The sequence below is a fragment of the Macaca thibetana genome, chromosome 16, assembly GCF_024542745.1.
Source record: "Macaca thibetana thibetana isolate TM-01 chromosome 16, ASM2454274v1, whole genome shotgun sequence".
In the NCBI taxonomy this organism is placed as follows: domain Eukaryota; kingdom Metazoa; phylum Chordata; class Mammalia; order Primates; family Cercopithecidae; genus Macaca; species Macaca thibetana.
This window is the reverse complement of record NC_065593.1, coordinates 38,203,403-38,231,350: the sequence shown is the minus strand read 5'-3', so window position 1 is coordinate 38,231,350 and position 27,948 is coordinate 38,203,403. Positions and strand designations below refer to the sequence as shown.

Sequence of the window (27,948 nt, the reverse complement as noted above, 5' to 3'; positions counted from 1 at the left end):
TATACTTATGATTAGTTTTATTATAAAGGATACAAATCAGCTCCACAAGCCAAATAAGACACAGGGAAAGGTCTGGAAGGGTCTCGAGCACAGCGCTCCCATGCCCCCTCTTCGTGGAATTAGGGCACACTGCCCTGCCAGCACAGCCACGGCTTCACCAACCAGGAAGCTGTGCTGAGCTTTAGTGTCCAGAGTTTTTATTGGGGTTTCATGATGTATCGATTAAAGCACTGGCCAGATGATTAAACTCAGCCTCCAGTCCCCCACCGCATAGGGCAGGCTGACTCAAAGTTTCAACCCTCTAATCACATGGTCAGTCTTTCTGGTGACCAGCCCCAGCTCTGAGTCATCCCACCTTTTAGCATAAGCTCAGGTGTGATCCCATGGCCTCACAAATAACAAAGACACTCCTATTACCCTGGAAATGTCAAGGACTGAAAGTCTCCCTCCCAGGAAGCAGGGACAAAGGCCAGTCCAATTCTTTAGACAACCTCCAATCTGCACCTCCTGGAACTCCTACCCCAACTGAAACAAGGATAAAATCCACTGAACAGGGAGGACCCATTGCTGCCCTGAACTATTTTTGTTTCTTTTTTTTTTTTTTAAAGCTTTTTATTATAGACATTTTCAAACATATACAACAGTAAAATGAATAATATAATGAACCCTCAAACCTCCATCCCTAGCAACTGATTATCCGTGTGTGGCTTACTCTTTGATCAATACTCCCCCGCTTTCCCCTAGCCCCCGCAGTTAAGATTGTCCCGCAGCAAAGCCCAGACAGACATCCTATCGGTCTGAGAATTCCTTATCAAAAGCTTCCCAAAGAGGAGCTCTATTGGGGCAGGACTAAGTGTGCTGGCTATAGGTCTGCAGAAATCTCGACATTTGGGAGCCCCTGGGTGGGGCCTGGGCAGGTCCCTGCGTAGTAGCCGTCTGTAGTGGGCGGCTCATCTGTTGACAACAGTATGACGAACAAATAGCATTTTCTACCCGCACTACAATGCAGGAGAGAATGCCAAACACCGCTTTATTGCATTCAAAGCTTCTAAGGCACATCAGCCAGCCCTGGCCTTGTCTACAGCCGTGATTATCTCCTTAAAGAATTAACTCTAAAAAAATATTAAGCTCAAGAAATAACAGTTCAAATACTCCTAACTAATTAAAATCAATAGTAAGAGGCAGAATATGGTAAAAGATAACATATTAGTATTATTGAGCACAGATCGATTTCAGAGTACTTAAAACAGGAATAATCAGCTACCACATCTTGAAAAATACAAAGACTTGATTCTAACCTTTTATTTATCATGCCACACTGACTGAGACAGTCCCCAGTACCTGGGTCTAGGATAGTATTTTATGTGTGTGTTTCTGGGAATTTCTGATACTTTCTGGTGTACCAGAGTGTTTCCCTCACACATGCTAGCAGGCATCTCCTCCCTAATGGAACAGCAAGAGTGGTGAACAGAGTGATCCTCTACTTTCTCATCATATTCTGCAAAATAAGAAGTCAGATGGATACAAAGGTTCCTCCAACTCTAGGACTCCAGGGGTGTGTGGCGGCCCTGCAAGGCTAGGTTACATAAGGTCTTACCATTGCAAACAGAATGGTTCAAGACAGCAAGGATGCATTCCTCAATTTACAACTCCAAAGCACCTTGCACAGAGCTTGGCTTTGGTTACCTACTTGACTCTGTTTTAAACAGAGGGTCTCATGCTTCCCTGTCCCAAGCTGCACATTTGCCAGGGAAGGGGCCTTACTGTTGCCCTTATTTCTGCAGAAGAAAGCCAGAGCAGGAGCCATGGATTTATCTCTGGCATTCTACTCCTCCAAGCCCAGCTGTTTCCCAAGTATTAATTGGTTTCAGACAAGGCTTTCGTTTCAGAAAATCAATGAAGATGCTTTTGATCATCTTCAAAAGCAGAGAAGAATCACCAAAGAACTTTTCTCCCAAGTAGTAAAGGAAGAAAACTTCTAAGGACCACATATCATCTATTGCAGGGATGTCTTTCCTACAAAGATTATTGCTCTCGAGGAACTGAAAATCCTTGTTAGGAGATGACACCGATCAGGTAAGTACCTGCATGTCAGGTGTGTACCTGTAAGGAATATCAAGGGTTCTGAGCCTGCCTAGAGTGCCCTAGAGTTCCAGCACAAGGCCTGAGATACATTACATTCTCAGATATCCATATGAAAAGGTCTGGGGTCTCTACTTCCCCAATGGTGACCTCTTTTCATATTATAAAAAGCCTGACAGAAGCTCTCCTCTAAGCAAAGCCCAGAGTTGGACTCATTTCATTTTAAGAGGGTAAATTCCTCACACTCACATCCTGATGACATCAGGCTATAAGGAGCTTGGGGAAAATCCAGCAATCCATTCACTCCCGCCCCTTAGTGGACTGGGTTATTTTCACCGCACAGAAACACTGCAGGGAAAATAGCCACTGGTGTGACCCTCTTTAGCTCTTTCCCTCCCTGATCAATGTGAGCTTATAGAATTGGCTCAAACGAGGAAGGCAGTAGAAGGGGCTAGGGCCAGCCCCAGGCTCTGACTCACGCGAGGTCCAGTGCTGGGTCTGCAGCCTGTGGCCAGGGATGAACAGGAATGTTCCTGTTCCCCATGAGGTTTGCTAAAAGACCCTTTTGGTGATAGGCTGACGCCCCAGCCAGTGGCCTAGTGTGGTCCCCGAGGCAGCTGCACAGCCTGTCTGCGTGATAGCAGGCTTCAGGCATCCAGCTTAGCTGGCTGCTTGACTGTGCTAGCCTCAGTGGTACCTGCACTGTCACTCCATATCTCACAATCCAGGGGAGAGAGGCTATCGCTAAGGAGAGTTGTCAGTAAGAAGGCAGGACACTCTAACACGAGCAAACCCACCAGGCTTCTGTTGACCCAGGGCAGCGTCCCCCTCGCCTGGCAGAGTTCCTTGCCCCTCAGCCAAGGATATGGGAAGCAAGGCCTCCAGCAAAGCTCATGGCTGCCACCAAAGCATCTCTGCCAAGATGCTTCTCATGATACTTGGGAAGGATTTCCACCCAAACTGGATCAGGGTCACCGTGATCTTGAATCACAAATCCAACACAGGCTCATTCCAATCACGGTCTGAAGCCTTAGCTGAAAAGTTTCCTGTTTGAAAACCATCAATGGGGGGGCGATGGGTGAGCAGGGTAGGAAGGGAATGCACTATGTTCCAGTGGAGGAAGAGGGCATGCTTCTTTAGGAAACTCTGTTCTGGGGAGAGACTGCTGTGGATGTTTCCTCAAGCACAGATAATAACCAGGAGATTGAGCCCCAACATGCGGGTAATGGAGGTTATATAATATTGAAACTCAATGACTTTGGAATTTTAAAAACATCTATAGTGAGTAATCAAAACACCAAGATCTGAAGGCTACCCCAGAGAGCAAAGGGGCAGCCTTCAGATCCAAGTGACCCAAGACAGAACCTACAGTAGCTATGGATTTTCTCTAAGAGGAATCGGGCACTCATGACTTCACTCCCCAGAGCTCTGCCCAGCTGCCCAGCAGCCTGGAGATTTCCAGAACAATGGGGAGCAGGTCACTCTGCCCTGATAGGCACCGAGGGGTGGAAATGCCTCCTCACCTACAACACAATCACCCTCACCCCTTTCCTGGCTAAATCCCATATCCCACCCTCCCACCAGCTCCCCTCCCATGCTCCCAATCCTTGGTACCTCTTGGGGAATTGTCTAAGGAGAGTTCTGCCTGCTGCATTTTCACTAGGGTCTTGGGACCTCTGCAGGCAGTCAGCCCAAGTGTCTACAGCCTGCCTACTTGGGGGAGCAGATGGAGAGTGTGGCACCAGCAGAAAACACCCAGAAAGCCGGGTACAAAGCCTCGGTAAAGTCCACCTTGAACTTATACATCAGGTGGACCCTGTCGGCAACAGCGAAGAAGATGACAAAGCCGTGGTCACAGTTGAGAAGCACGCCCACCCGCGTGGCCTTGGTGGAGGGCAGGGTTTTCTCCACGTTATTGTGCCAGGCAGAGATCTTGGTGTTGAACCACTCCACGCACCAGGAGGCGCTGTTGCGGCCGAGCCTGCTCTCTGGGCCCTGCCGGTTCATGCTGCCATAGCAGATGCCTACCCCACAGAAGTTGTTCTTCTGCAGCTCCACCTCCCAGTAGTGGATCCCCTTCTTGTAGCAGTGCAGACCCAGCACCTGAGAGCAGTATGTGAACCTCTGGGGATGCGGCCGGTAGTTCTGAGGCATCTCAGCCACAGAAGCTACTGTATAGGATTCTGACAGAGCCACTTTGTTGTGGGCAGTGTTGTAGTCCAGGATGACTTTAACGTAATCTGAGAAAACATCATCCCAAGGAATTAATTACAAGGGGCCCAAAGTGCTCTCACTTTTAGACCTTTCCCAAAGTGGTACTATTTATTCACTAGTTTTATCCATCCATGCACCCATCTACCCATTGGTCCATCCATCCACTTATCTGTCTGTCTATTCATCCATCTATCCATCTATCCATTATCTATCAATCCATCCATGTATCCATCCATCCATCTATCCATATACCCATCTATCTACCTATCTATCCATTCTTCCATTCATCCATCTATCCACTTATCTATCCATCCTTCTGCCTTTCCATTTATCCATTCATTCATTAATCTATCCACCCATCTATCCATCTGTCCATTTATCTATCCATCCATCTACCTACCATTATTCATCAGCGCATCTATACATCCATTCATCCATCTATTCTGTCCAGCCAGCCAGCCATCTATCATCTATCAGTCATCCATATGTCTGTCCATTCATCCATCCAAAACCATTTACCAGGCACCTGACTGACACCAGATTCTGGCACAAGATACACGACCGTGAACCAGAGAGACAAGGTGCCTGGCCTCACGGAGTTCACACTCCAACAAGCAAGGCAAGTCCATCAGTAACACCACCAGGAGACTCACACTTTGCCAAAAGGGTAGGCACACACTGTAGGGACACAGAGACAAGGCAACTGACGCTACAGTTGGGGAACATTTCACTGGCAGGCTGGAATTGGAGCCAAGTAACAGATGATGAGAACTAGACAGAGAAGAACAGAGAGAGAAAAGCTGTTCCAGACAGAAGGAACAGAGACGGTGAAGCCACAGAGTGCCAAGAGGGTTGGCATGTGCCAGGATTGGGGAAGCTGGGTGGTTGGGAACACAGATGCATCAGGAGAAGGGAAACATGATGGGGCTAGAAAGGGAAGGGCTCAGGAGTCTAGACTTTAACTGGTGGGCAGCAGGGAGCCAAGCGAGGTCTGTAAGCAGAGACATGGCCTGACTATATTCTTGGTGTGACACGAGCATGCCCTCCCTGCCCTTTCTGCCATTTACAAGCAGTTCCAGGACATCTGAGGATTAAGCTCCCCTTAGTGTCGTCCCCATACTCAATCTCCTCTGCCTCCGCCCTCACAAGTGATCCTGGACCCATGGGAGATAGCTTATGGGGCAGCAAGGCAGACAGGGACAAACCCTAGCTTGGGAACTTGGGAACCAAGAGACTTGGGCTTTCACCCTAGTCTCTTTTGTCCCTACTCACTTGCTAGGTGGCTCGGGACATGACACTTTTCACTGAAGCCCGAGTTTCCCCCAGGCAAAATGAATAAGCTGGGGGTGGAAAAGGCTCTAAGTTGATAGAACTTTACTTTCCCGGCTTATGCGGCTCTGCCACAGAGTGCACAGCAGCTCCTGAAACATGTGGTTCAGCACCGCTGCTAGCAGCTTGGGCAAGAGTTAGCTGTGCCCAGGGCTGGTCTGGGCCTCTCATGGGGGGCAGGGACAGCGGAGGGCTACAAGAAGGCCAGCCTGAGAAAGCAAGGGACCCACAGATCCCCACCAAGCCTGCTGCAGCTGCTTATGATAAAGGAAGGGCTATATTTTTCAGTGATTGGTTTTGGCCACCACATGGAAGTGGGTACCACTGGCAGGTGCTGCCTGGAGAGTTGCACATGGGTGCAGAGGAAACAAGAAGACGGAAAGTGGGAGGGCCCTAGGCCTGGCCTTGACAACGGAACTCCACCCACTTCCAGGTTGGACGAGTTTGCAAAGGAGGGGTGGGTGGAAACCCCGGGGGTATAGTGGCTCAAGGGGCAAGAGGAGAGAGTGTCAGAAGGAGGAGGAATGCCACTGACAGGTGAAGCTAAATAAAAGCTGAAAGGCATCCCTTGGATTTTGTGACACAGAGGACACTGATGACCTCAGAGCTGCCTGGGTCAAGGGCAGGACACAGGTCAGACTGCAGTGGCACGAGGATTAGACTTCAGGCTCCCACCTCGGCCCCACACTGCAACCCTGGGCAGCCAAACACCGAGATTCTGAATGAACCAGTCTGGGGGACAGCCTGGCATCAAGGATTTTAAAAGCTCCCCAGGCTTCCAACATGTGGCTACAGCTGAGAGCCACCAATGTAGACAATCTGCAGAGCTGCTTTTCCCCAACTGTCCTCAAAAGGATCATGGAGGAAATGAGCTAATCATACAGCTTTCTGTGCTTGCCTGAGTCTCATCTTGTAGGACTGGAACAGGGCCCAGGAATTTGTTTTTTGGGGTTTTCTGTTTGTGTTTGTTTGTTTTTTAAGACAGAGTCTCACTCTGTTGCCCAGACTGGAGTGCAGTGGCACAATCTCAGCTCACTGCAACTTCTACCTCCCAGGTTCAAGTGATTCTCGTGCCTCAGCCTCCCAAGTAGCTGGGATTATAGGCATGTGCCACCACGCCTGGCTAATTTTTTGTATTTTTAGTAGAGATGGGTTTTTGCCATGTTGGCCAGACTGGTTTTGAACTCCTGACCTCAGGTGATCCACTCGCCTCGGGCTCCCAAAGTGCTAGGATTACAGGCATGAGCCACCGCACCCAGCTAGTAATTTGTATTTTTAACAAGCATTCTGGTGAAAGGGAGGCAGAAAACAGAGCTGCAGCTGAGACAGTTTTGCTGGGTTTTTGTGATTTGGAGAGATGTAAACATGCTACAGATAGGCAAGCCTAGGTAGAGATGCTGAGGGTGAAGAGATGGGAATGGGAAGGCCTAAGAAAGAGCAGAAGATTCCAGAGAGCGCATGGGGAGCAGACTCCAGAGCCCAGGGCCAGGGACTAGCCTTGGGAAAGGGGCCAGGAGGTGAGAAAGGGGGCACGGTAGAAGCAGATGCGATGACAGTAACAGAGCAGGGGGAGCCCCTTTTACAGTGTCTGTCTTTTCCGTGAAGCAGAAGGTGGGCGGGACAGGGAGAAGGCTGGAGCTATGGCCAGTGGGAAGTCTTGGGAATGGTGGCTCTGGAGAGTAGTGGGGAGGAGACAGGAGATGCAGGGCAGGTGTGCCGGCATTGGGACGCCTGGTGAAGGCTGGTGACCACAATCGCCCTGCCTTCTCTGCTGGGGACATGCAGGCGCCAACCCACAGAGAAAGGTGAGCTCAGTTGGGCCAGACTAGACGGCAAGAGGGAGAGTCAAAGGACCGATTGTGAAACCTGAGCTGGTTAGGAAAAGTAAAGAAAGGCACTGATGACTGGGAGAAAATAAGGGAGCAACAAAGTAGAGGACAAGTGAAGGGGAGCGGCTGATACAGCCAGCCAGCGGCCTCAGAGAGCTGCACAGAGCGGCACAGAAGAGACGGAACCAGTGGAACCGCGCACCAGCCCCGAAGCTACTCACACTCCAGGAGCTCGGGTCTGGACTTGGCCAGGAAGGTCTCCAGCACCTTGGCCTTGAGAGCTGCTGAGTTCGGATGCGAGCTGGTGGCTTTGGCTGCAGCTGGGAGAGGAAACAGAGAGCGATTTGCAGAACAAACTCCGAGTGGACACCCCAAAGCTCCTTGCCTGTGATAACTCACCCTCCGAGCCAGGTTGTTTTAAATCCACTAACTGTTCCGGGGCTCCAAATGTGGGAAGCTTGCTGGATGAGGCAGGGACAGAGGCTGGGGGTAAGGAAAGAGAAACATAATACAGAGCAACGGGATGGCCTCTACTCCCTTCCACACTGATTAAGACCCGCTTCTACAAACACACGCCTGAACAGCAGGGCAACACAGGGGACACCAGACCAGGCTAAAGTCACCTTATTCATCTCATTTATGCTGTCCTCCCCTCCAGCCTCAGACCTGCTGCCATTACAGAATGGACTCATATAGAACCCACCACGGAACCCTGATGAGCGAGGTCGACTCTCTCTACCAGCATTTAGTTCTGTGCTTGGGCAGTCTCAAGAAATAAACAGTTGCAGAAATGTATAACTTACGAGGTTTCTTGGATTTCTTTTCCTCTTCTGCAAAAGAAAGTTTTCAGAATTAAAATCTTTTAAGGTGCAACACAATGACATTTTCAAAATAGTAACATTCATGTGCATTAATTTGATCCAGACAAATAAAAGGATGTTTTAACTTGAAAAATAGAAGGAGTCAGCAGGCAAAATGAATCTATAGTGATAGAAACCAGCATGAGTGGTCGTGGGGGCAGGGACCGACTAATAAGGAGCATGAAGGAATTTTCTGGAGCAAGGGAAATCCTTTATCTTGATTTGGATAATGGTAACACATGGTATGCATTTGTCAAAATAGATCTAACTGCACATTTAAGATTTTCTGCAGGGAAAAAAGAGATTTACTGCAGGTAAATCATATTTCCATAAAGGAAAAAACACAAATAAAAACCAAATAGGTAATCAGCAAAAAAAAAAAAAAAAAAAAAAAGCTTGCCAAGGGCTGGGTGCACGGTGGCTCACGCCTGGAATCCCAGCACCTTGGGAGGCCGAGGTGCAGGGATCACTTGAGCTCAAGCATTAGAAACTAGCATGGGCAACATGGGGAAACCCCATTTCTACAAAAAAAAAAAAAAAAAAAAACTAGCCGGGCCTAGTGGCACGCACCTGCAGTCCCAGCTACTTGGGAGCTGAGGCAGGAGAACTGCTTGAGCCCAGGAGGATGAGGCTGCAGTGAGCTGTGTTCTTGCCAGTGTACTCCAGCCTGGGCAAAAAAATGAGACCCTGTCTCAAAAAAAAAAAGAAAAAGAAAAAAAGATTGCCAAATCTTTTAAAAATATCTGGAGTGTCTACCAACAGGAACTGAGTTTGGCTAAAATAGTCATTCTCAAAGTCTGGTGCCCAAGCCAGCTGCAGTGGCATCACCGGAGAACCCCTAAAAAAGGCAAATTATTGGTCAGGCACTGTAGCTTACTCCCACAATCCTAGCAATTTGGGAGGCTGAGGCGGGAGGACTGCTTGAGGCCAGGAGTTCAAGATCAACCTGGACAACATATCAATATCCCATCTCTACAAAAAAAAAAAAAATTGTTTTAATTAGCCTGGTTTGGTGGCACATGCCTATAGTCCTAACTACTCAAGAGGCTAAGGCAGGAGGATCACTTGAGCCCAGGAATTTGAGGCTGCAATGAGTTCTGTTCGCACCATTGCACTTCAGCCTAGGCAAAAGAGCGAGACTCTGTCTCTTAAAAAATAGTAAATGCAAATTCTTGGGCCCCAAGCCAGAGCCACTGAATCATAAAGGTTGGGGGGTGAGACCAGCAATCTGGCGTACAAGCCCTCCAGGTGAGTCCAAAGTCCACTCAAGTGGGCTAGAAGATTCCAGGTTCCTTCTTTGCCACCTTCCACAACACTGGAACAAAAAAGGGTGTTTTTGAAATTATCTCTCTGCCCACCTGCAGGACACCTGACATCACAGATAAGCCCCGCTCTCTCCTATTACCCTCTACCTCCCCACCAGAACTCTGTCACACCATGACACCCCGCTACCGCTTCTCCTACTTCAAAGTCACATCACTCGCCGTCGCTTACTCTCTGCCCCATTTCCTCACCTTCTGCCACTTTCCCACCTACTCCCTGTGAACCAGCATCCTGGGAGGCCCAGGCTGTGACATCAGTCTAGGGCACAGGCACCTCCCTCATCACCTACCCTTAGACATCTTTCTGCATTGGGACTAGTCCATCCCTCCTCCCCTATTTCCCCATTTCAGCCTACAGGAGCCTTGATTCATTCCCGAACTTTATTCTCCAGGGTGTCATTCTGCTGTGACAGGAGGACCTCACCTCACCGGGGAACACACCTGCCTGCTGGCCAACATCCCCAACTCATTCATACCGAGGGACGAGCTTTCAGAGGAAGGTGACTGAGGAAGAACACAGGCCAACAGTACTTTTCCACTTGCTCTTTCACTTCCCTTTTCACACAAAGCACCCTTTGAAGTTTTCCGGCCCAGCTAAGGGCTCTCTCCTCCATCTGCACCAGGCATCCCAGCCCTGACTCTGTTCCATTCAGGGACCGATACCACACTCTGCCTGCTACAGGAGACCTAAACACTATGCACAAGCAACAACAACAAAAAAGAGCAAGCCCTGGCTCTCTCATCCCCCGCAACACCAGCAGTGTGCAGCCAGCCCTCCTGGGTTCACACCGACTTTTCAGGGAAGCAATGACAGCTAACATTTCAGTGGTATGTGGACATGTCAGTGGTATATGAACATGTCAGCACTATATGGGCATGTCAGCAGTATATGGGCATGTCAGCGATATATGGACATTTCAGCGGTATATGGACATGTCAGCAGTATATGGACATGTCAGCGGTATATGGACATGTCAGCGGTATATGGACATGTCAGCAGTATATGGGCATGTCAGTGATATATGGACATTTCAGCGGTATATGGACATCTCAGCGGTATATGGACATTTCAGTGGTATATGGACATGTCAGCGGTATACGGACATCTCAGCGTTATACGGACATCTCAGCGGTATATGGACATGTCAGCGGTATATGGACATTTCAGCCGTATATGGACATTTCAGCCGTATATGGACATCTCAGCGGTATATGGACATGTCAGCGGTATATGGACATGTCAGCAGTATATGGGCATGTCAGTGATATATGTACATTTCAGCGGTATATGGACATGTCAGCGATATATGGACATCTCAGCGGTATATGGACATGTCAGCGGTATATGGGCATGTCAGCGGTATATGGACATGTCAGTGGTATATGGACATTTCAGCGGTATATGGGCATGTCAGCGGTATATGGACATTTCAGTGGTATATGGCTCATAAAGAGCTCTCACAGTCAGTGTCCCCTCATCACTCACAATCATCCTGTGGTCTCGATATCACTGTTGTCCACATTTGCAGAACAGGATCACTCTTCTCCCCAACCCCCATGTCAATGGCAGGTGCCTGCCCAGTGAGGGGGACAGTACCCCTAGGAGGGCAAAAATGGATCCTTAGGGCAGGGGGAGTAAAAAAAGATTACTCTTTTTATGTGTAAAAGCACAGAACATAAACAGTTATGCAGTAGATGGGAGGTATTAAAATTTCATGGGTTGTAATTAGGAAAAACATTTTCTCAAATGGTTCAGGGGATGAAGCAGGAGGAGGGCAATAGTGAGAAACAAACAAACAAAAAAAATAGGTTGAGAAACATGGTAATAGCAGAAGCCCATTACAACCCAGAGACTGAACGCTGCTGAGATGCCAAGGAGGTTTAGCCTCTGCCCTTCCCGGACCACCATCAGTCTCCTCACCCAAGGCTCTGTCCAGGGACTTGGGTATAGTAAATATTTCTCAAAACGAGCCAGCTTCAGGCATCTTGCCGTTCCAGGCAGCCCAAAAATGCAATGCTGATGGACAGGGGAGCTTCTGCCACAGCCCTGCAACCGCCTGCAGTGGGGACTGCCGCCAACTTCTTTCCCACTGAGGTCCAGGCTCCACAGTGACTCGGGATGGGCTGGAAGTGACTTGGCCAGAGCCTGGGGAGGCCACAGCCCATGCTGTTGCCATGGAGACAGGGGTGGGGCTACTTACTGGAGACCTTCTTCGCAGGGCGTGTGGATTTCTGTGTGGACGCTGGGTCATGCTCTCCAGGGTCACCTGTGTCACAGAAGAAGGGCCCAGTGTGTGTGGCTCCTCTCACTGACCTTAGAAGCCAGCTTTGCCATGGTTCGCTGGGCAGGCAGAGGGTTTACACAGACAGCCCCTTCCTCCAACCTTCCCCATCCCATCCTTTACAAGAGTTACAAACAAGGTGATCTAAGAACCAGTTTGGCGTGTTCCCTCTTTTCTCTGACTTAAAATGTAGCGAGGGTCAAGTCTTTTTTCCACCAGCACCCAGCTCGGTGGCCTCTGGACTTCTCTGGGCTTTGGTTTCTTCGAGTACACAATGGGGATGACTTCACCTTGCTCATGGTTGATGTGACTCCTGAATGAGATCAAGGTCGTGCAGCGGAGGCTGGGTCAACACTTGTTCCTTTCCCACCGTTCTTTCTCTTCCCTCCTCCCACATACCAGCCACCTATAGCTTTGCCCCCACGCAGCACTTCCACAGTGGGGCTGCACCGCCGCCGATTTCAGAAGCCCTTCTGCAAGGACACTCGGCAGGCCAAGCTGAGATTCAAGCCCAATCCTGGGCTACACAACAGAGATTTACTATGGGCCAGGCTCTGTGCTAGGCACTAGGGAAATAGCGTTGAAGAAAAATCAGACAGGCCAGGCACAGTGGCTCAAGCCTGTAATCCCAGTGCTTTGGGAGGCCAAGGCAGGAGGATCACTTGAAGCCAGGAGCTCAAGATCAGTCTGGACAACTGAGCGTGACCCTGGCTCTACAAAAAATAATTTTTTTAGGCTGGGCCCAGTGGCTCACGCCTGTAATCCCAGCACTTTGGGAGGCTGAGGCAGGCAGATTAGTTGAGGTCGAGAGTTCGAGACCAGCCTGACCAAAATAGTGAAACCATGTCTCTATTAAAAATATAAAAATTAGTTGGGTGTGGTGGCACATGCCTGTAATCCCAGCTACTCAGGAGGCTGAGGCAGGAGAAATGCTTGAACCTAGGTGGCAGAGGTTGCAGTGAGCCAAGATTGGGCCATTGCACTCCAGCCTGGGTGATAGAGTGAGACTCTGTCTCAAAAAAAAAAAAAAATTTTTTTTTTTAATTAGCCAGGCAAGATATTGTGTATCTATAGTCCTAGCTAGTCGGGAGGCTGAGGCAGGAGGATCGCTTAAGCCCAGGAGTTTGAGGTTACAGTAAACTATAATCATGCCATTGCATTCCAGCCTGGGCAACAGAGCAAGATCCTGTCTCTAAATAAATAAATAAATAAGCCACAGCCCCTGACCTCATAGAGATCACAACCTAATGAGGGAGATATATGGGGATCCCAAGGAAGAGTGCGATACTGCCCATGCAAGAGCCCCAGGAGGATGATGAGGACCCCGGGCCCAGTCTGAGGAGTGGGAGCCGTGGCAGGGGAGGCTGGCTATAAATGTAATGTTTTGGAGATCTTTGAAGGGTGAGAGGAGTTAATGAGTGAAGACGGTGGAGTTCAAGCCTTCTGGAGAGTGGGGAAGAGCAAACACAAAGGTACTGTGGCAGGAAGTTTTGCATATTTGAGGAACTGAATGCAGAGAGATGCACCAGAGGAGGGCGGGGGGCACCTTGGGGCTGGAGAGAGACCAACAGGGCCTGAGCTGGCTTCTAGACCAGGGTCAAGGGTTTGGTCTGCATCAGGGAGTAATGGGAAGCCTAGTGAGAGGGCAAAGCAGAATAGGTCCCAGGACATGAGCTCTGCATCATGAAAATACCTCTCTGGCTGCCACAGCAGATGCAGAGGGTTTAGGAAGCTGCCACAGTCATAGGGCGACAGGTGATGGCAATGGAGAACAGGCAAGCAGCGCTAGGATCAGCAGACTGAGTCAGGAGATTGAAAGAAGTGAAATTTGGCAATGGATTGGATATGGAGTGATGAAAAGGGGGTGTCAGAGGAATTCTAGATTTCTCCCCCAAACGAGCCATTCCCCCACCAAACACAGTAACAAGCCCTAGCCCATTCAAAACCCATCCAAGTTGGCCTCAAGATCACAGGTCAAAAGAGCCTATCTGTTCAGAAAGTCCAAGCATGAACATCAAGTCCCCAAAAATGCTTTAGGAAAGATCCTAAAATGTCAAGATGAAGCAGACTCCCCACCAGCCTCCAGATGGAGGGCGGATGTTTCAGGAGCCCTGAAACTCAGGACCCAGTGCTCGGGATCATGCCCCAGTCTCCCATCCCAAAACATTGAGGGGACCCATCGGGTTACAGGGTTCCACAGGGGGCTGCTAAGGTCACCTGAGCTGGGGGTGGGCTCCTGGAGCTGCCTGATGCACTGCTTCAGCTCGTTTTTGAGGTCTAAGGTGCTATGGTAGATGCCTTTTATCAGCTTGCGGTTCAGTTCCACCTCGGGGATGTAGACTGGCTTTGTTGAGATTCCTCGCAGTTTTGATGCTTTCTGAAACATGCCAGGGGGTTAGTGCAGGCAGCTCTGGTGAAACTGGGACCTGGGCTCAGTCTTCACCAACGGCAGGAAGCTCTCCCCTAGGCCCAAGAGTGCTAAGTTCAATCAGCCTTCTCAAATTACAGGCCAGAGGTCACCAGGAGTTTAAATAACACTTGAAGACACAGTAATCTGGAGCTGGAAGGGTCCCTAGAGGTCACTGATCTTACAGATGGGGAAACTGAGGTCTAGACATGGCCGGTAGCCTGCCAGGAACTCCACCAGCTAGGGGCACAGACACAGCTGGGACTGAGTTCTTCTGATCCCCCAGGACGATGTTCTTTCCACTTTTCTAGCTGAGGGTGGAAAAGCACAGGAAACTCAGGACCACTCCAATCCTAGGGGAACAGCTCTAATCACACATTCTGGTAAGAGACAGGAACATCTCAAGGGATGTGGATTCCAGCCAGGGAATATCTTTTTTTTTTTTTTTTTTTTTGAGATGGAGTCTCGCTGTGTCTCCCAGGCTGGAGTGCAGTGGCGTGATCTCGGCTCACTGCAAGCTCCGCCTCCCGGGTTCACGCCATTCTCCCGCCTCAGCCTCCCAAGTAGCTGGGACTACAGGCGCCCGCCACCACGCCCGGCTAGTTTTTTGTATTTTTAGTAGAGACGGGGTTTCACCATGTTAGCCAGGATAGTCTCGATCTCCTGACCTCGTGATCCACCCGCCTCGGCCTCCCAAAGTGCTGGGATTACAGGCTTGAGCCACCGCGCCCGGTCTCCAGCCAGGGAATATCTTATGGGAAAGGAGAGTCTTCCTGGAAGTCCCAAACTTTGAGAAAAATAGGGTTGTACAGTATCAAGAGGCCTAGATGTGCACTCAGATCCTTCAAGCGCTCGGGGCAGCTACTCCAACAGACAGGAATGAGCACTTGGGATGAAACTTAACGCCATCCAGACTAGGCACACATCAGGCCTCAGTGCACAGAGAGAAGGTTCCCATTCACTTCTGCACTGTCTCCCCACTCCGATCTGAACAAGGAATCTAGGCCTTTCAGGTAGAGCTGCAGGTCACTCAACCAATGGGGCACACCACTATATGCCAAGCACTCTGCTATGTGCTGGTCAGATTTGCAGGAGGATGAATGGGGGTAATAAGAGATGGGCTTACAGTCAAAACAGCCAGGAAAAAAATGCACATCTGAAACAACATCACCCAATGCTACTGTAGAAGCAGTGGGGCATGCTTGGGAACACCGATATGGCAGGACAATGGTATCCAAGGCCCCGGAAGGATACGACTCACTAGGCAAGAATGCCCGGCGTGGCATCCCGCCCACACCCACTGTGTCTGGGGAACAGTGAGTGCACAGGGCATGACCCAGGGGTGGGTGATAAGAGATGAGGCTGCTGGCACAGGCAGGGCCCAGTCACCCAGGACCCTGCAGGCCGTGCTAAGGGACATGAGGCCAGAAATAGCAGGGGGCCCATGCTTTAGAAAGATACTTTGATACAGTCTGGATGTGTGTCCCCTCCAAATCTCACGTTGGAATGTGATTCCCAATGTTGGAGATGGGGCAGGGTGGGAGGTGTGCGGGTCACGGGGGTGGATCCCCCATGCATGGCTTGGTGCCCTCCCCATGGTAACAGGTGAGTTCTTGCACAAACTAGTTGTTTAATGGAAGCTGGCACCTCCTCCTCTGTCTCTTGCTCCCTCTCTAACCCTGTGACATGGCTGCTCCCAGCTTCACCTTCTGCCATGAGTAAACGCTTCCTTCCTCACCAAAGGCCTCACTAAAAACCAGACAGATGCTGATGCCATGCTTGTACAACCTGTAGAACTGTGAGCCAAATAAACCTCCTTTCTTTATAAATTACTCAGTCTGGTTGGGCGCAGTGGCTCACACCTGTAATCTCAGCACTTTGGGAAGCCAAGGCGGGTGGATCACCTGAGGTCAGGAGTTCGAGACCAGCCTGGCCAACATGGTGAAACCCCATCTCTACTAAAAATACAAAATTAGCTGGGCGTGGTGGTGCATACCTATAGTTCCAGCTACTCGGGAGGCTGAGGCAGGAGAATCACTTGAACCTGGGGGCACAGGTTTCGGTGAGCCGAGATCACGCCACTGCACTCCAGCCTGAGCGACAAGAGCAAAACTCCATCTCAAAATAAATAAATAAAATAAATAAATAACTCAGTCTTAGGTACTCCTTTATAGCAATGCAAAAGGGACTACTAACACACACTTCCAGGGGCTGCTGGAGGAAGGATAGGAGGAAGAGGTGGAGTGTGTGTGGTAGGCAACATTCTAAGATGGGGTCAAGCCCCTGACCCCAACTGATGTACATACCCTATACAATGCCCTCCCATTGAGTATGGGCAGGATGGTGAATGAAATAGGATATCACTCCTGTGATTAGGTTATGTGATATGGCAAAGGGGGTGGAATATTGCAGGTGTAATTAGCATCTCAAATCAATTGATTTTGAGTTCGTCAAAAGGGCAATCATCTGGGGTGGACCTGACTTAATCAGGTAAAAGCCCTTAAAAGAGGGATTGCACCTTTCTAGAGGAGAAATTCTCATGCTGGCCTTGAAGAAGTCAGCTATCAATCTGAGAGACAACCAGCAGGAAATTGGAGGGCGGGGGCCTCAGTCCTACAACCGTAAGGAACTAAATTCTGCCAACAACCACATGAGCTTGGAAGACAACCCTGAGCTCCAAAGGAAACAGCCTGGCCTTCCCTTGCAGACTGTAGCCTGGTGAGACCCTATGCAGGCCACCCATAAAGCCATGTCCAGATTCCTGAGCCAGAGAAACTCTGAGAGAATAAATAAACATTTTTTGAAGCCCCTACATTTGTGGTAAGTTGTTGCCCAGCTCAGAAAACTAATACAGCATGTGTCTCAGGGATGCTTCCAGTGACCTCTTCCAGTCCCCAGCTCCTTGAGGGCCTTATTATCAACAGCATGATCTCAGGCAAACAAAAAACAAAAAAACAAAAACCATTCAACAATGTCTCGTGGCGACCCACCTCCAGAAACTCGAACTCATCCCCCTCGGTCAGGCCCTGTTCAATCTCCTCCTTCAGGGTCTGGATCTCACTCTTCTTCTTGAGGAGAATCTGATAAATGGTGTCAAACTTGGTGTTGACCCTCTTCTCCTCTTCCTTTATCTTCCTTGTCGAGGTGGTCTCTGAGGCGTCCAAGAGAGCCTTCATTTCCGTGTATTCTTGTCGTAGCTGCTCCACCTTTCTGTTTGCAGTCATCTGAGAGGGCCAAGGCAAGAGGACACTCATCAAAGGGGCAAAAATGCTAAGGCTGCAGCCTCAAGCATTGGTGAGATGTGGGATTCCAGGAACTCTTACCTGTATTTTGTGGGAGAACAAACCACTTTGGAGAGCAACTTGGCAATATCTAATAAATTTGGAGGTGCTCATACGCTTTGACTCAGCAACTCCAGTCCTAGGAATCTATGCTACAAAAAATCGCAGCCACCTGCCCCTGAGACACACATAAGAATGTTCACAGGCAGCATTGTCTGAAGTAGCAAAAACCTGGAATCAACCTGAACATCCATCAGAAGATTTTATGCGAAGACTGGGAGGTATTCATAGGATGGAATATTAAAGAGTTATGAAAATTAATAAACTGGAGCTATGCCTGGATAAATCTCCATGAGAGAAAAACAACTTGCAGAAGAAGATCCACCATATGATGCTCTTTCAATAAAGCTTAGAAACAAACAGAATGGTTATATGCACAAAGAAACACGTGAGAATGAATAAATAAATTCAGGAGAGTGGTTACTTCTGGAAGAGAGTAAAGGGGGTAGAATAAGGGAGAAACAGATGGGAGGGGCTGCGTCAATGATATTTTATTTCTTAAGCTAAAGGTGGTTCATGGGCAATTTTTAAAAATAAAAGTCAGCATGAGATCAAGACCATTCTGGCCAACATGGTGAAACCCCGTCTCTACTAAAAATACAAAAATGAGCTGGTTGTGGTGGCATGCACCTGTAGTCCCAGCTACTTGGGAGGCTAAGGGAGGAGAATCGCTTGAACCCAGGAAGCAGAGGTTGCAGTGAGCCAAGATCGTGCCATTGCACTCCAGCCTGGGAGACAGAGTGAGACTCTCTCAATAAAATAAAAATAAAACAAAATAAAACGAAACAAAAAACAAAACAAAATAAAAAGTCAGGATGCAGCTCTGGAAAAGTTCTAGAGAATATCATGCTCTAGAACTGTACTTTCCAATAACATAGCCACTTGCTACATGTGGCTACTGAACACGTGAAATGTGGCTAGTCCAAACTGAGACTTGCCATGAGTGTAAAATACATACTGGCTTTCAAGGGTTTCATACCAAAAAAAGGAATTTAAAATACCTTAAAACTTTTAAATTGATGATATGATGAAAGAATAATACTTAAGATATACCAAATTAAATAAACTGTAATATTAAAATTAATCTCAGTCAGGTGCAGTGATTCATGCTCATAATTCCAGCACCTTGGGAGACCGAGGCAGAAGGATCACTTGAGGCCAGGAGTTCAAGACCAGCCTGGGCAACACAGAGAGACCCTTTCTCTACAAAAATAAAAAAAAAATTAGATGGACTGTACTCCTAGATAGTGGGGAGTTAAGGGGGGTAGAGGTTGAGTCAGGTGGATTACTTGAGCCCAGGAGTTCAAAGCTGCAGTGAGCTATGATTGCTCCACTGCACTCCAGCCTGGGTGACAGAGTGAGACCTATCTCTAAAAAAGATAAATAAATAAAATAAAATAAATCTCATGTACTATTCAAATTAACTTAAAATTACATCTGCACTCCTACTGTATTTCTGCCGGACAGCACTGCTTTAGCAGCTGCAATTTTGTTTCACGTCTTGGGTAGCCTCAATAGCTGCTATGGTTTGAATGTCTCCTGCAAAGCTCATGCTGAGACTGAATTGCCATTGAGGTGATTAGATCGTGAGGGCTTTGCCCTCATGAATGGATTCATGTCCTTATCACAGGGTTTGACCTCCTTTTTCCTGTCCCGCTCTCCTGCCTTCCATCCTTCCGCCATGGATGATCCTCACCAGATGCCGGAAGCACGCTCTTGGACCTCTCAGCCTCTAGAACTTTGAGCCAAATAAACTTCTCTTCTTTGCAAATACCCAGTCAGTAGACTGGAAGAGAGGAATTCAAGTATTTCTTCCTCAATTTTTTTTTTTTTTTTTTTTTTTTTGAGACAGAGTCTAGCTAGTTCTGTCGCCCAGGCTGGAGTGCAGTGGCGCGATCTCGGCTCACTGCAAGCTCCACCTCCCGGGTTCACGCCATTCTCCTGGCTCAGCCTCCAGAGTGGCTGGGACTACAGGCGCCCACCACAGCGCCCGGCTAATTTTTTGTATTTTTAGTAGAGACGGGGTTTCACTGTGATCTCGATCTCCTGACCTCGTGATCCGCCCGCCTCGGCCTCCCAAAGTGCTGGGATTACAGGCGTGAGCCACCGCTCCCGGCTTTTTTTTTTTTTTTTTTTTTTTTTTTTTTTTTTTTTTTGAGATGAAGTTTCACTCTTGTCACCCAGGCTGGAGTGCAATGATGTGACCTGGGCTCACTGCAACCTCTGCCTCCCAGGTTCAAGTGATTCTCCTGCCTCAGCCTCCCAAGTAGCTGGAACTATAGGTATGCACCACCACGCCCGGCTAATTTTTTGTATTTTTAGTAGAGATGGGGTTTCGCCATGTTGGCCAGGCTGGTCTTGAACTCCTGACCTCAGATGATCCACCCGCCTTGGCCTCCCAAAGTGCTGAGATTACAGGCGTGAGCCATCGTGCCCAGCCTTCTCTGCCAATCTTTTACTGTGCGACTTCTAATGTGACTACAAGTGTCCCCCAGTGTTCATTTTCCCTTTTTTCCTTTTGGTAAGGGAACATCCCTGGAGTTTCATCTGGGCATGTGGCTACTCAGACTACATTTCCCAGCCTCCCCTGCAGCTAGGCTAGGTGACGTGACAAAACTCCTTCCAATGACCCACGCCCAGGAATGATATGTGCAACACTGTATCACTTGTGTAAAGGAAAATTGCTTGTCCTCCACTTCCTCTTTGTCCCTTTTCTCACAGGCTAGAACAAAGATGTAATGGTAACTCAGCTCCAGTCAAAGAGGTTGGGACAATACCTTGTAGAATAGTAGGGTAATAAGAAGGGAGAACCCTTAATCCCTGAATGATCACATGAACCCTTAGTCTCGGTTACTCATGTGTGGGTTTGGACTGTCAGTTGGCAAAATAAACTTCGATCATATTTAAGCCTCTGAATTTTGGTGTATCTTTGTTACAGTAGTATAGCCTGCCCTCTAACAAATACAGGTACTTTCACGTGCATTCTTTCATTTGTCTCACAATCATCTTCAGAAAGTTGTGATTCCATTGTGCAAACTGGGAAACGAAGGCTCGAAGATCTGTCCACATGACCAAAGCGACATAAGCTAGTATGTGACAGAGCTGGTATTCTAACCTAGATCTCATCTAATTAAACCATAACTGCTGCCATAAAACTGGGTGCTGCAGCTCTGAAAAGGGGTAAAAATCTGATCTTTCCATTTAAAAGCAATTTAAACGTATTGAAAATCTGAAAAACAGGGGGAACAAAACCATTCCTAATTTACCACTCCAACACCTCCACTCTGATCCTTCTGTAATATTCCCTTTCAGTTTCTTTCCATGCTCTCTGTAATGGGTTGAATGCTGGGCCCCCAAGACATGTCCATATACCAGAACCTGCGAATGTAATCTTACTGAGGAAAGAGGTCTTTGCAGATGCAATTAAAGATCTTGAGATTCGATCATCCTAGATTACCCAGGTGCTCCCTAAATCCAGTGACAAGGGTCCTTATTGGAGATGGAAGACACTAAGGGAAGAAGAGGCAGATATGTGAAGACAGAGGCAGAGATTGGAGTGATGCAGTCAAAAGCCAAGGAATGCCTGAGCCACCAGAAGCTGTAAGAAGCAAGGAAGCGTTCTCCCCTAGAGACTTCAGGAGTGTGGCCATGCCAACATCTTGATTTTGGACTTCTGGCCTCCAGAGCTCTGCCAGAATACATTTCTGTTGTTGTAAGCCACCAAGTTGGTGGCAATTTGTTACAGTAGCCCTACAAAACTAATATACTTCCTTTTTGTAAATAAATGCAACCCTAGGAGGTATATACTTTTGCTTCCTCTTTTTCTCCCACTCTATATCATAATCATTTTTTTGAATTACTACTTTTTAACCCTAATTTATAATGATTTCCCCCACAGTTGGGCTTACAGGTAATTTTCGGTTCGGGTTTGCAAAGGATCTCTCTCGGACACACAGCGGTCTGCATGCTTTGCAAGGTTGATGTTTCATTCTGACACCATGAGTGCACCCAACACCAGCCTTGTCATGGTGAGAGCCACGCCTGTCCTGCCTGGAAGGCGAGGGAAGCCACAGGGCAGGGCTGGCCTTGGAGAGCCCTGCCACTCACCCGCACATCCTGCTGCCTGTTCCTCACATCATCCAGCGCTCTCGACGCCCCGTTGATCTGACTGTACATGACAGTTAGTTTGTGCCTTAGGGTGGCCTGCAGGGAAAACAAATGAGGGTGAGAATGCACCTCTTCAGCCCAGCCCCACCAGAAGCCATCCCTGGATCTATCCCACAGGATAGATTCTTTCCTCTTCCACTCCAGCCAAGTCTTGCCACCCCAAGTTCTGTCACCCAAGTCTTGCCTGCTTGGAGCTTTTTGAAGTATTCTAATACTTACTACCTCCCTTCATCCTTCTCAGAGGACAGTACAGACCAGGGTTCCAGTCCCAATTCCCAGCTGTGCAACTGTGTCCTTCACCTCAGTTTTCTTGGACACAAAATAGCTACAACTGTCCCCAGCTCACAGGGATATTGGGAGGATTCATTGAAACAATGTAAGTACTCAGCCCAATGCCTGGATCTTAGGAAAAACATACTACATGTCAGCTTATATTATTATGAGTTTCTTCTCTAATTACCCATTTTACAGCCAATGAAACTCAGGCAAGGAAGACAGCAAGGTGGCCAAGCTTACACAGGAATAGAACGAGCTGGGACAGCTGCTTCGGTAATGGCAGGTGGGGCCACTCAGACCAGTCCTCCCACTGCAAACAACCAGGAAAGCAGTCCAAATAACGGGGCAGGGGGGAGATCTGCTAAAAGACGCTGGAGAGCCAATCAAGCAGAGGATTAAGAAGTCAAGGTCCAGGAGAAGGGGGAAGGGGGCCCAGAGAGATAAGCCTGATATCAAGGATGTTCACTCCAGAGGCATCTGCCAATCCCAGAACAAAGCTGGGAGCCTTTGTCAGCCTCACAGGGCAGGGAGACAGAAACCAGAGTCCAAGGCTCACTGTAGACTGGGACCACCAAGGGCTGGGAAGATGAATCAGCCAGCCAGGCGCAGTGGCTCATGCCTGTAATCCTAGCACTTTAGGAGGCCCAGGCAGGTGGATCATTTGCACTCAGGAGTTCGAGACCAGCTTGGGCAACATGGCAAAACCCTGTCTGTACTAAAAATACAAAAATTAGCCAGGCATGGTGGTGCACACCTGTAGTCCCAGCTACTTAGGGGGCTGAGGCAGGAGGATCGCTTGAATCCGGAAGGTTAAGGCTGCATTGAGTCGAGATGGCATCACTGCACTCCAGCCTAGGTGACTAAGTGAGACCCTATCTCAAAAAAAAAAAAAAAAAAAAAAAAAAAGATGAAGCAGCTCACAGGGGCTGAAGCCCAGCCGCAAATCTGCTCAATCCTAGCCACCTCCAGAAACAAAGGCAAACTGTATATGAAGGAAGCTAGTATCCTCATCTGATTTCTATTAATTTTCATAATCAATATCTGAGTCTCCTACCTCCTTGCTCAGATGAAATAATGGGGCACAGAAATGGGAAGGCAAATCACCACTGCTGTAACAAGAGCAGCTAGTATTTATTATGCACTTACTGTATGCCAGGCATGGTTCTAGTGCTTTACCTGTATTAACTTACTTAAAGCTAAGAACAACACTATGAGGTAGGAATTACGCAGCCTTTACAGACAAAGACACTGAGGCATGGAACAATTAAGTGACTTGCCCCAGCTACACTACTAGTGACTGGCACATCTAAGATCCTGATATTAAAATCATAGACACATGTCCAAACTGAGCATGCTGGAGATTTCCAGGAAAAAACCATTTCCTTCCCGAAACTAGCAGACTCAACATACTCTAGCCCTGTCTTCCACTTTCCAGACTCTTCAACTCCACCCAAGATATTCTGGGCGGAACCTGATCTTGAATCTGGATTTGAACAACCCAATGACAGTCACATGTAGGGGCTGGAGGCAGGGACCAAGGCCACACTAACTCAATCCAAAAAGCCCAAGCTGCTCATGATGTTTCAAACTTGACCTCTGTGACACCGCCCTTCGACCTGGCCTCTAACAGTGGCCAAGATAAGGTGTGGGCCAAAGACCAGGCCTACATACATCCGGCCTTGCTGGCCTCCGAGCAGGAAGAGACCTCATAACACCCCAAGGCTGCCAACTGCTTCACTTTCAAGAGCTGCTCATAGCACTACACCCTGAGCCCTGTATTTTGAAAGATTTGATGCACCATTAATCAAACACATGCAGCAGTACCCTCATCATGAATGGTGCCCACATGACTCCAGACCAAAGGAAAGTGACCCAAAAACTCTGGTAGCAGCAATAATCCCCTAATCAAAGGTAAAGGACTTTTTGAAATTCTGAGGATCCCTTCACAGACTGGAGACTTGGGTCTTCCACATGGGAGGCACCAGAGTCTCAAGTCCGCCCATACCAGTGGCCAAGACAACCCAACCCCCAAGGCCAAGGGCATTGCCCAGCTGAGACTGGCTCTGCCAACAGTGATGGGCAGCAGTAGCAGGGCTCAAAAAGCAGACCTGTTATAGGACTCAGCAAGTCAGGACAGCAGGGTAGGCGTTGGCAGAGGAAGGCCTATTGTTAGGAATAAACAGCAGAGTTTAGGCCAGGCTCCTGGCTCACGCCTGTAATCCCAGCATTTTGGGAGGCTGAGGTGGGAGGATCCCTTGGGGTTGGGAGTTCAAGACCGGCCTGGACAACATAGTGAGATCCTGTCTCTACAAAAAATGTTTTAAAATATTAGCTGGGTGTGGTGGCACGCGCTTGTAGTCCTAGCTACTCAGGAGGCTGAGGCAGGAGGATCACCTGAGTCCAGGGTTTAAGGTTATAGTGACCTATGATCATGCCACTGTACTCCAGCCCGGGTGACAGAGTGAAAACCTGTCTCTAAAAGAAAAGATTAAAAAATGTATATATATGGGCTGGGCGTGGTGGCTCACACTTATAATCCCAGCACTTTGGGAGGCCAAGGCGGGTGGATCACAAGGTCAGGACTTTGAGACCAGCCTGGCCAATATGATGAAACCCAGTCTGTACTAAAAATACAAAAATTAGCTGGGCATGGTGGCACACGCCTGTAATCCCAGCTACTCAGGAGGTTGAGGCAGGAGAATCGCTTGAACCAGGAGGCGGAGGTTGCAGTGAGCTGAGACCGCACCACTGCACTCCAGCCTGGCAACAGAGCAAGACTCCGTCTCAAAAAAAAAAAAATCTGATTTTACAGCCAGGCTGGGTGGTAGCACACCTGTAGTCCCAGCTACTCGGGAGGCTAAGATGGGAGGAGCATTGAGGCCAGGAGTTCAAGACCAGCCGAGGCAACATAGTGAGATCCTGTCTTTACACAAGAATTTTTTATAACTTAGCCAGGTGTGGTGGCTCACATTTGTAGTACTACCTACTCAGGAGGCTGAGGCAAGAGGATCACCTGAGCCCAGGAGTTGGAGATTACAGTGAGCTATGATCACCCCACTGTACTCCAGCCTGGGTGACAAAGTAAGATCCTGTCTCTAAAAGAAGGAAAAAAAAAAGCCAAGTTTATAGCCAGGCATGGTGGCACACCTGTAGTCCCAGCTACTCAGGAGGCTGAGATGGGAGGATCCCTTGAGGCCGGAAGTTCAAGAACAGCCTAGGCAACATAGCAAGACCCTGTCTCTAAAAGGAAAAAAAAAAAAAAGCCAAGCTTATATGCTACACAAAGCTGGATGCAGACCCCCAACTCTGACCTTGCTCAGGCTACTGTCTCCTTTGACAACACGAAGACGGGTCTTGTTCTCCCTGAAGGTGCTGTGAGAATGAAATGAAATCAGGCCATGCTTTGGATCTTAGGCTGATGTAACAAAAGGTGGTTTGATTTCAGCCTCTGCTTTGAGTCCACAAGGGAAAGGTATGATCCCCAGACAACCTAAAAACATTGCAGACCTGAAAGGCCCTTAGGAATCCACCTAGTCCCACAGCCTCACTATACTGGTGAGGACCCAGGTCCAGGGGCCAAACCCTGTGCTCAAAGTCACACGGCCAGGACAGAGGACACTATGGTGCAAGAGTGTTGGCTCTCCCTGTGGTTCTGATCCAGTGATTACTGGGAGGCTACCCACCCTCCCTCTTAGGCCTCTAATAACAACCCTTCCTGATCACACGAACTCTCCGGCCCACCAAAGGCTTTTGCTTACATGACCTCAAGCTTCCTGGACTGTTTGGTGCTCCAGACTCTACAGACCTGGATACGAGGCTGGTCCATGGGGAGAAATGCAAACTATGAAATCGAACCAACCTGGGTCGCAATGCTTGCGTGGCCATTTACTGCATTAGGTCAGGCTAAGTTCATTTCTCTGAACCTCAGTATCCTCAACAGTAAAATGAAACTAAATCATATCCACCTCCTGGGTGCCACCAGGACTTCGTGAGGGAACAGAGGTTACCTCCAAGGTTCATAGTTGACATTCAAAACCCTCTACTAAACACCATCAGATGGTGGGGTGCAGTGGCTCACGCCTTTAATCCTAGCGCTTTAGGAGGTAGAGGTGGGCAGATCGCTTGAGCTCAGGAATTTGAGACCAGCCTGGGCAACATGGCGAAACCTCATCTCTACAAAAAGGTAAAAAAATTAGCGAGTCTGTGGTCCCAGCTACTCTTGAGGCTGAGGTAGGAGGATCCCTTAAGTCCGGGAAGTCAAGGCTGCAGTGAGCTGTGATTCTGCCACTGCACTCCAGCTTGGGTGAGAGGGACGACACCCTGTCTCAAAAAAAATAAAAATAAACACCATCAGACAAAGACAGGCTTATGGCAAGCAACCTAACCTGTCTTCATGGATGATGGCAGAGGACTATATAATCTCCCAGCCCCTTTCTACTCTGACATTGGAGATGCCCCGGCCTCGAATTCAGGCCCATCTCCCCCAGGGCGTCCAGAGGGTGGCAGAGAAGCCCCCGGTGGCCCCTCTGCACCACCCAGCAGGCCCAGGCTGCCCTCTGCGCCCTCCCGGGCCATTCTTTACCTCCAGGTTGGCGCTGGCCTGGCTCAGGGACGCGGGAGAGCAGGCCTTATGCTCCACCAGGCAGATGTGGCAGATGCACTCGCCGTGCTCGGGGCAGAAAAACTCTCGCAGCCGGTTGTGCTGGGAACATTTGCGGCGCAACAGGTCGCGAACCGGGAGACTGCAGCGGATGGTCCTGGAAGGCGGGGCTGTCGAAGTGCGGCTGCAGGTGCTCCTGACAGAAGGAGGCCATGCACACCAAGCATGTCTTCACGGCGGCCTCCTTCAGGCAGTGGTCGCAAGCCACCTGGGCACCCGGGCTGGGTGCAGAGGCGCGGGCGGGCGGCGTCCAGCCGTCGGCGGGTGGCTCCCGGGCCAGCTCGGCCTGCAGGAACTGCTCCACCACGTTGCACAGCACAGTGTTCTTGTGCAGCTGCGGTCGCGCCTGGTAAACGGCGCGGCACTGCGGGCACAAGTATGGGGCGCCCTGGACGGCCCACGTCTCGTTCAGGCACGAACCGCAGAAGTTGTGGCCGCACGGAGTGGTGACCGGCTCCTTGAAGGGCTCCAGGCAGATGGAGCACGACAGCTCCTCGGCCAGGGGGCACAGCTGTGCCATGGTGCTCCCAGGGGTCGGGACGCGACTACTGCAACCGCGCTCCGAGGCTGCCGAGGAAACGAAACCTAGCCCGGGAAGGGCAGTCCCTGCAGCCGTCAGGAAGTCACGTGGGGCGCGGAGGGGCGGGCGGCGAGGACTGGGCGGGCCTCGCGAGGTACCCTCGAGAGCCTGCGGGCACCGAAGTGCCAGTCGCCCACGAAGTGGCGAAGGTCGGCCGCGCTGCGAGCCTCGAGAGCTCCCGCGGGCTGGGCGCGGGACGCTGGGCTCGGCCTTAGCCCCCGGGGTTTAGAGCATCCTCGCGACCACCCGGAGGCTTCTGGGGGCCACTCTGCGGGTGAGGAAGCTGACGACTGGGTGCAGAACCCCGGACCCCCAGATTCAGAGCCCAGGTCCAGTCGCGCTTCCGCACAAACTTGCGCCCGGAGCAAGTCCCCTCCTTCCCAGCACTCATCTGAGACCAGAGGTGTTCCCATAACTATGGGGCAAGCTTTAAAAAAAGCAAAAAAAAAAAAAAAAAAAAAAAAAAAAAAAAAAAGGAAACCTGTAGGAACTGTTAAACCACAATGCTTTTTTCTTCTTCTTTTTTTAATCCTTCCTCTTTCCTCGTCCCGGATTGGGACATGCGAACATACAGTCCCTGAAGACTGGAGCCCATAGTC

General features: G+C 49.4%; 1 protein-coding gene across 1 annotated transcript; it reads right to left on the bottom strand.

Annotated features, from left to right (window-relative positions):
• TRIM25 (tripartite motif containing 25) lies at positions 1 to 27,356 on the bottom strand. Its single transcript, XM_050764683.1, is given in 10 exon segments — positions 1 to 4,322; positions 7,676 to 7,774; positions 7,854 to 7,937; positions 8,258 to 8,284; positions 11,838 to 11,903; positions 14,136 to 14,295; positions 17,316 to 17,549; positions 21,774 to 21,869; positions 26,692 to 26,847; positions 26,849 to 27,356. Coding segments are annotated over 10 exon segments (1,893 nt in total). The 5' UTR covers positions 27,290 to 27,356; the 3' UTR covers positions 1 to 3,792.
• Between the last annotated feature and the right edge of the window lie 592 nt (positions 27,357 to 27,948).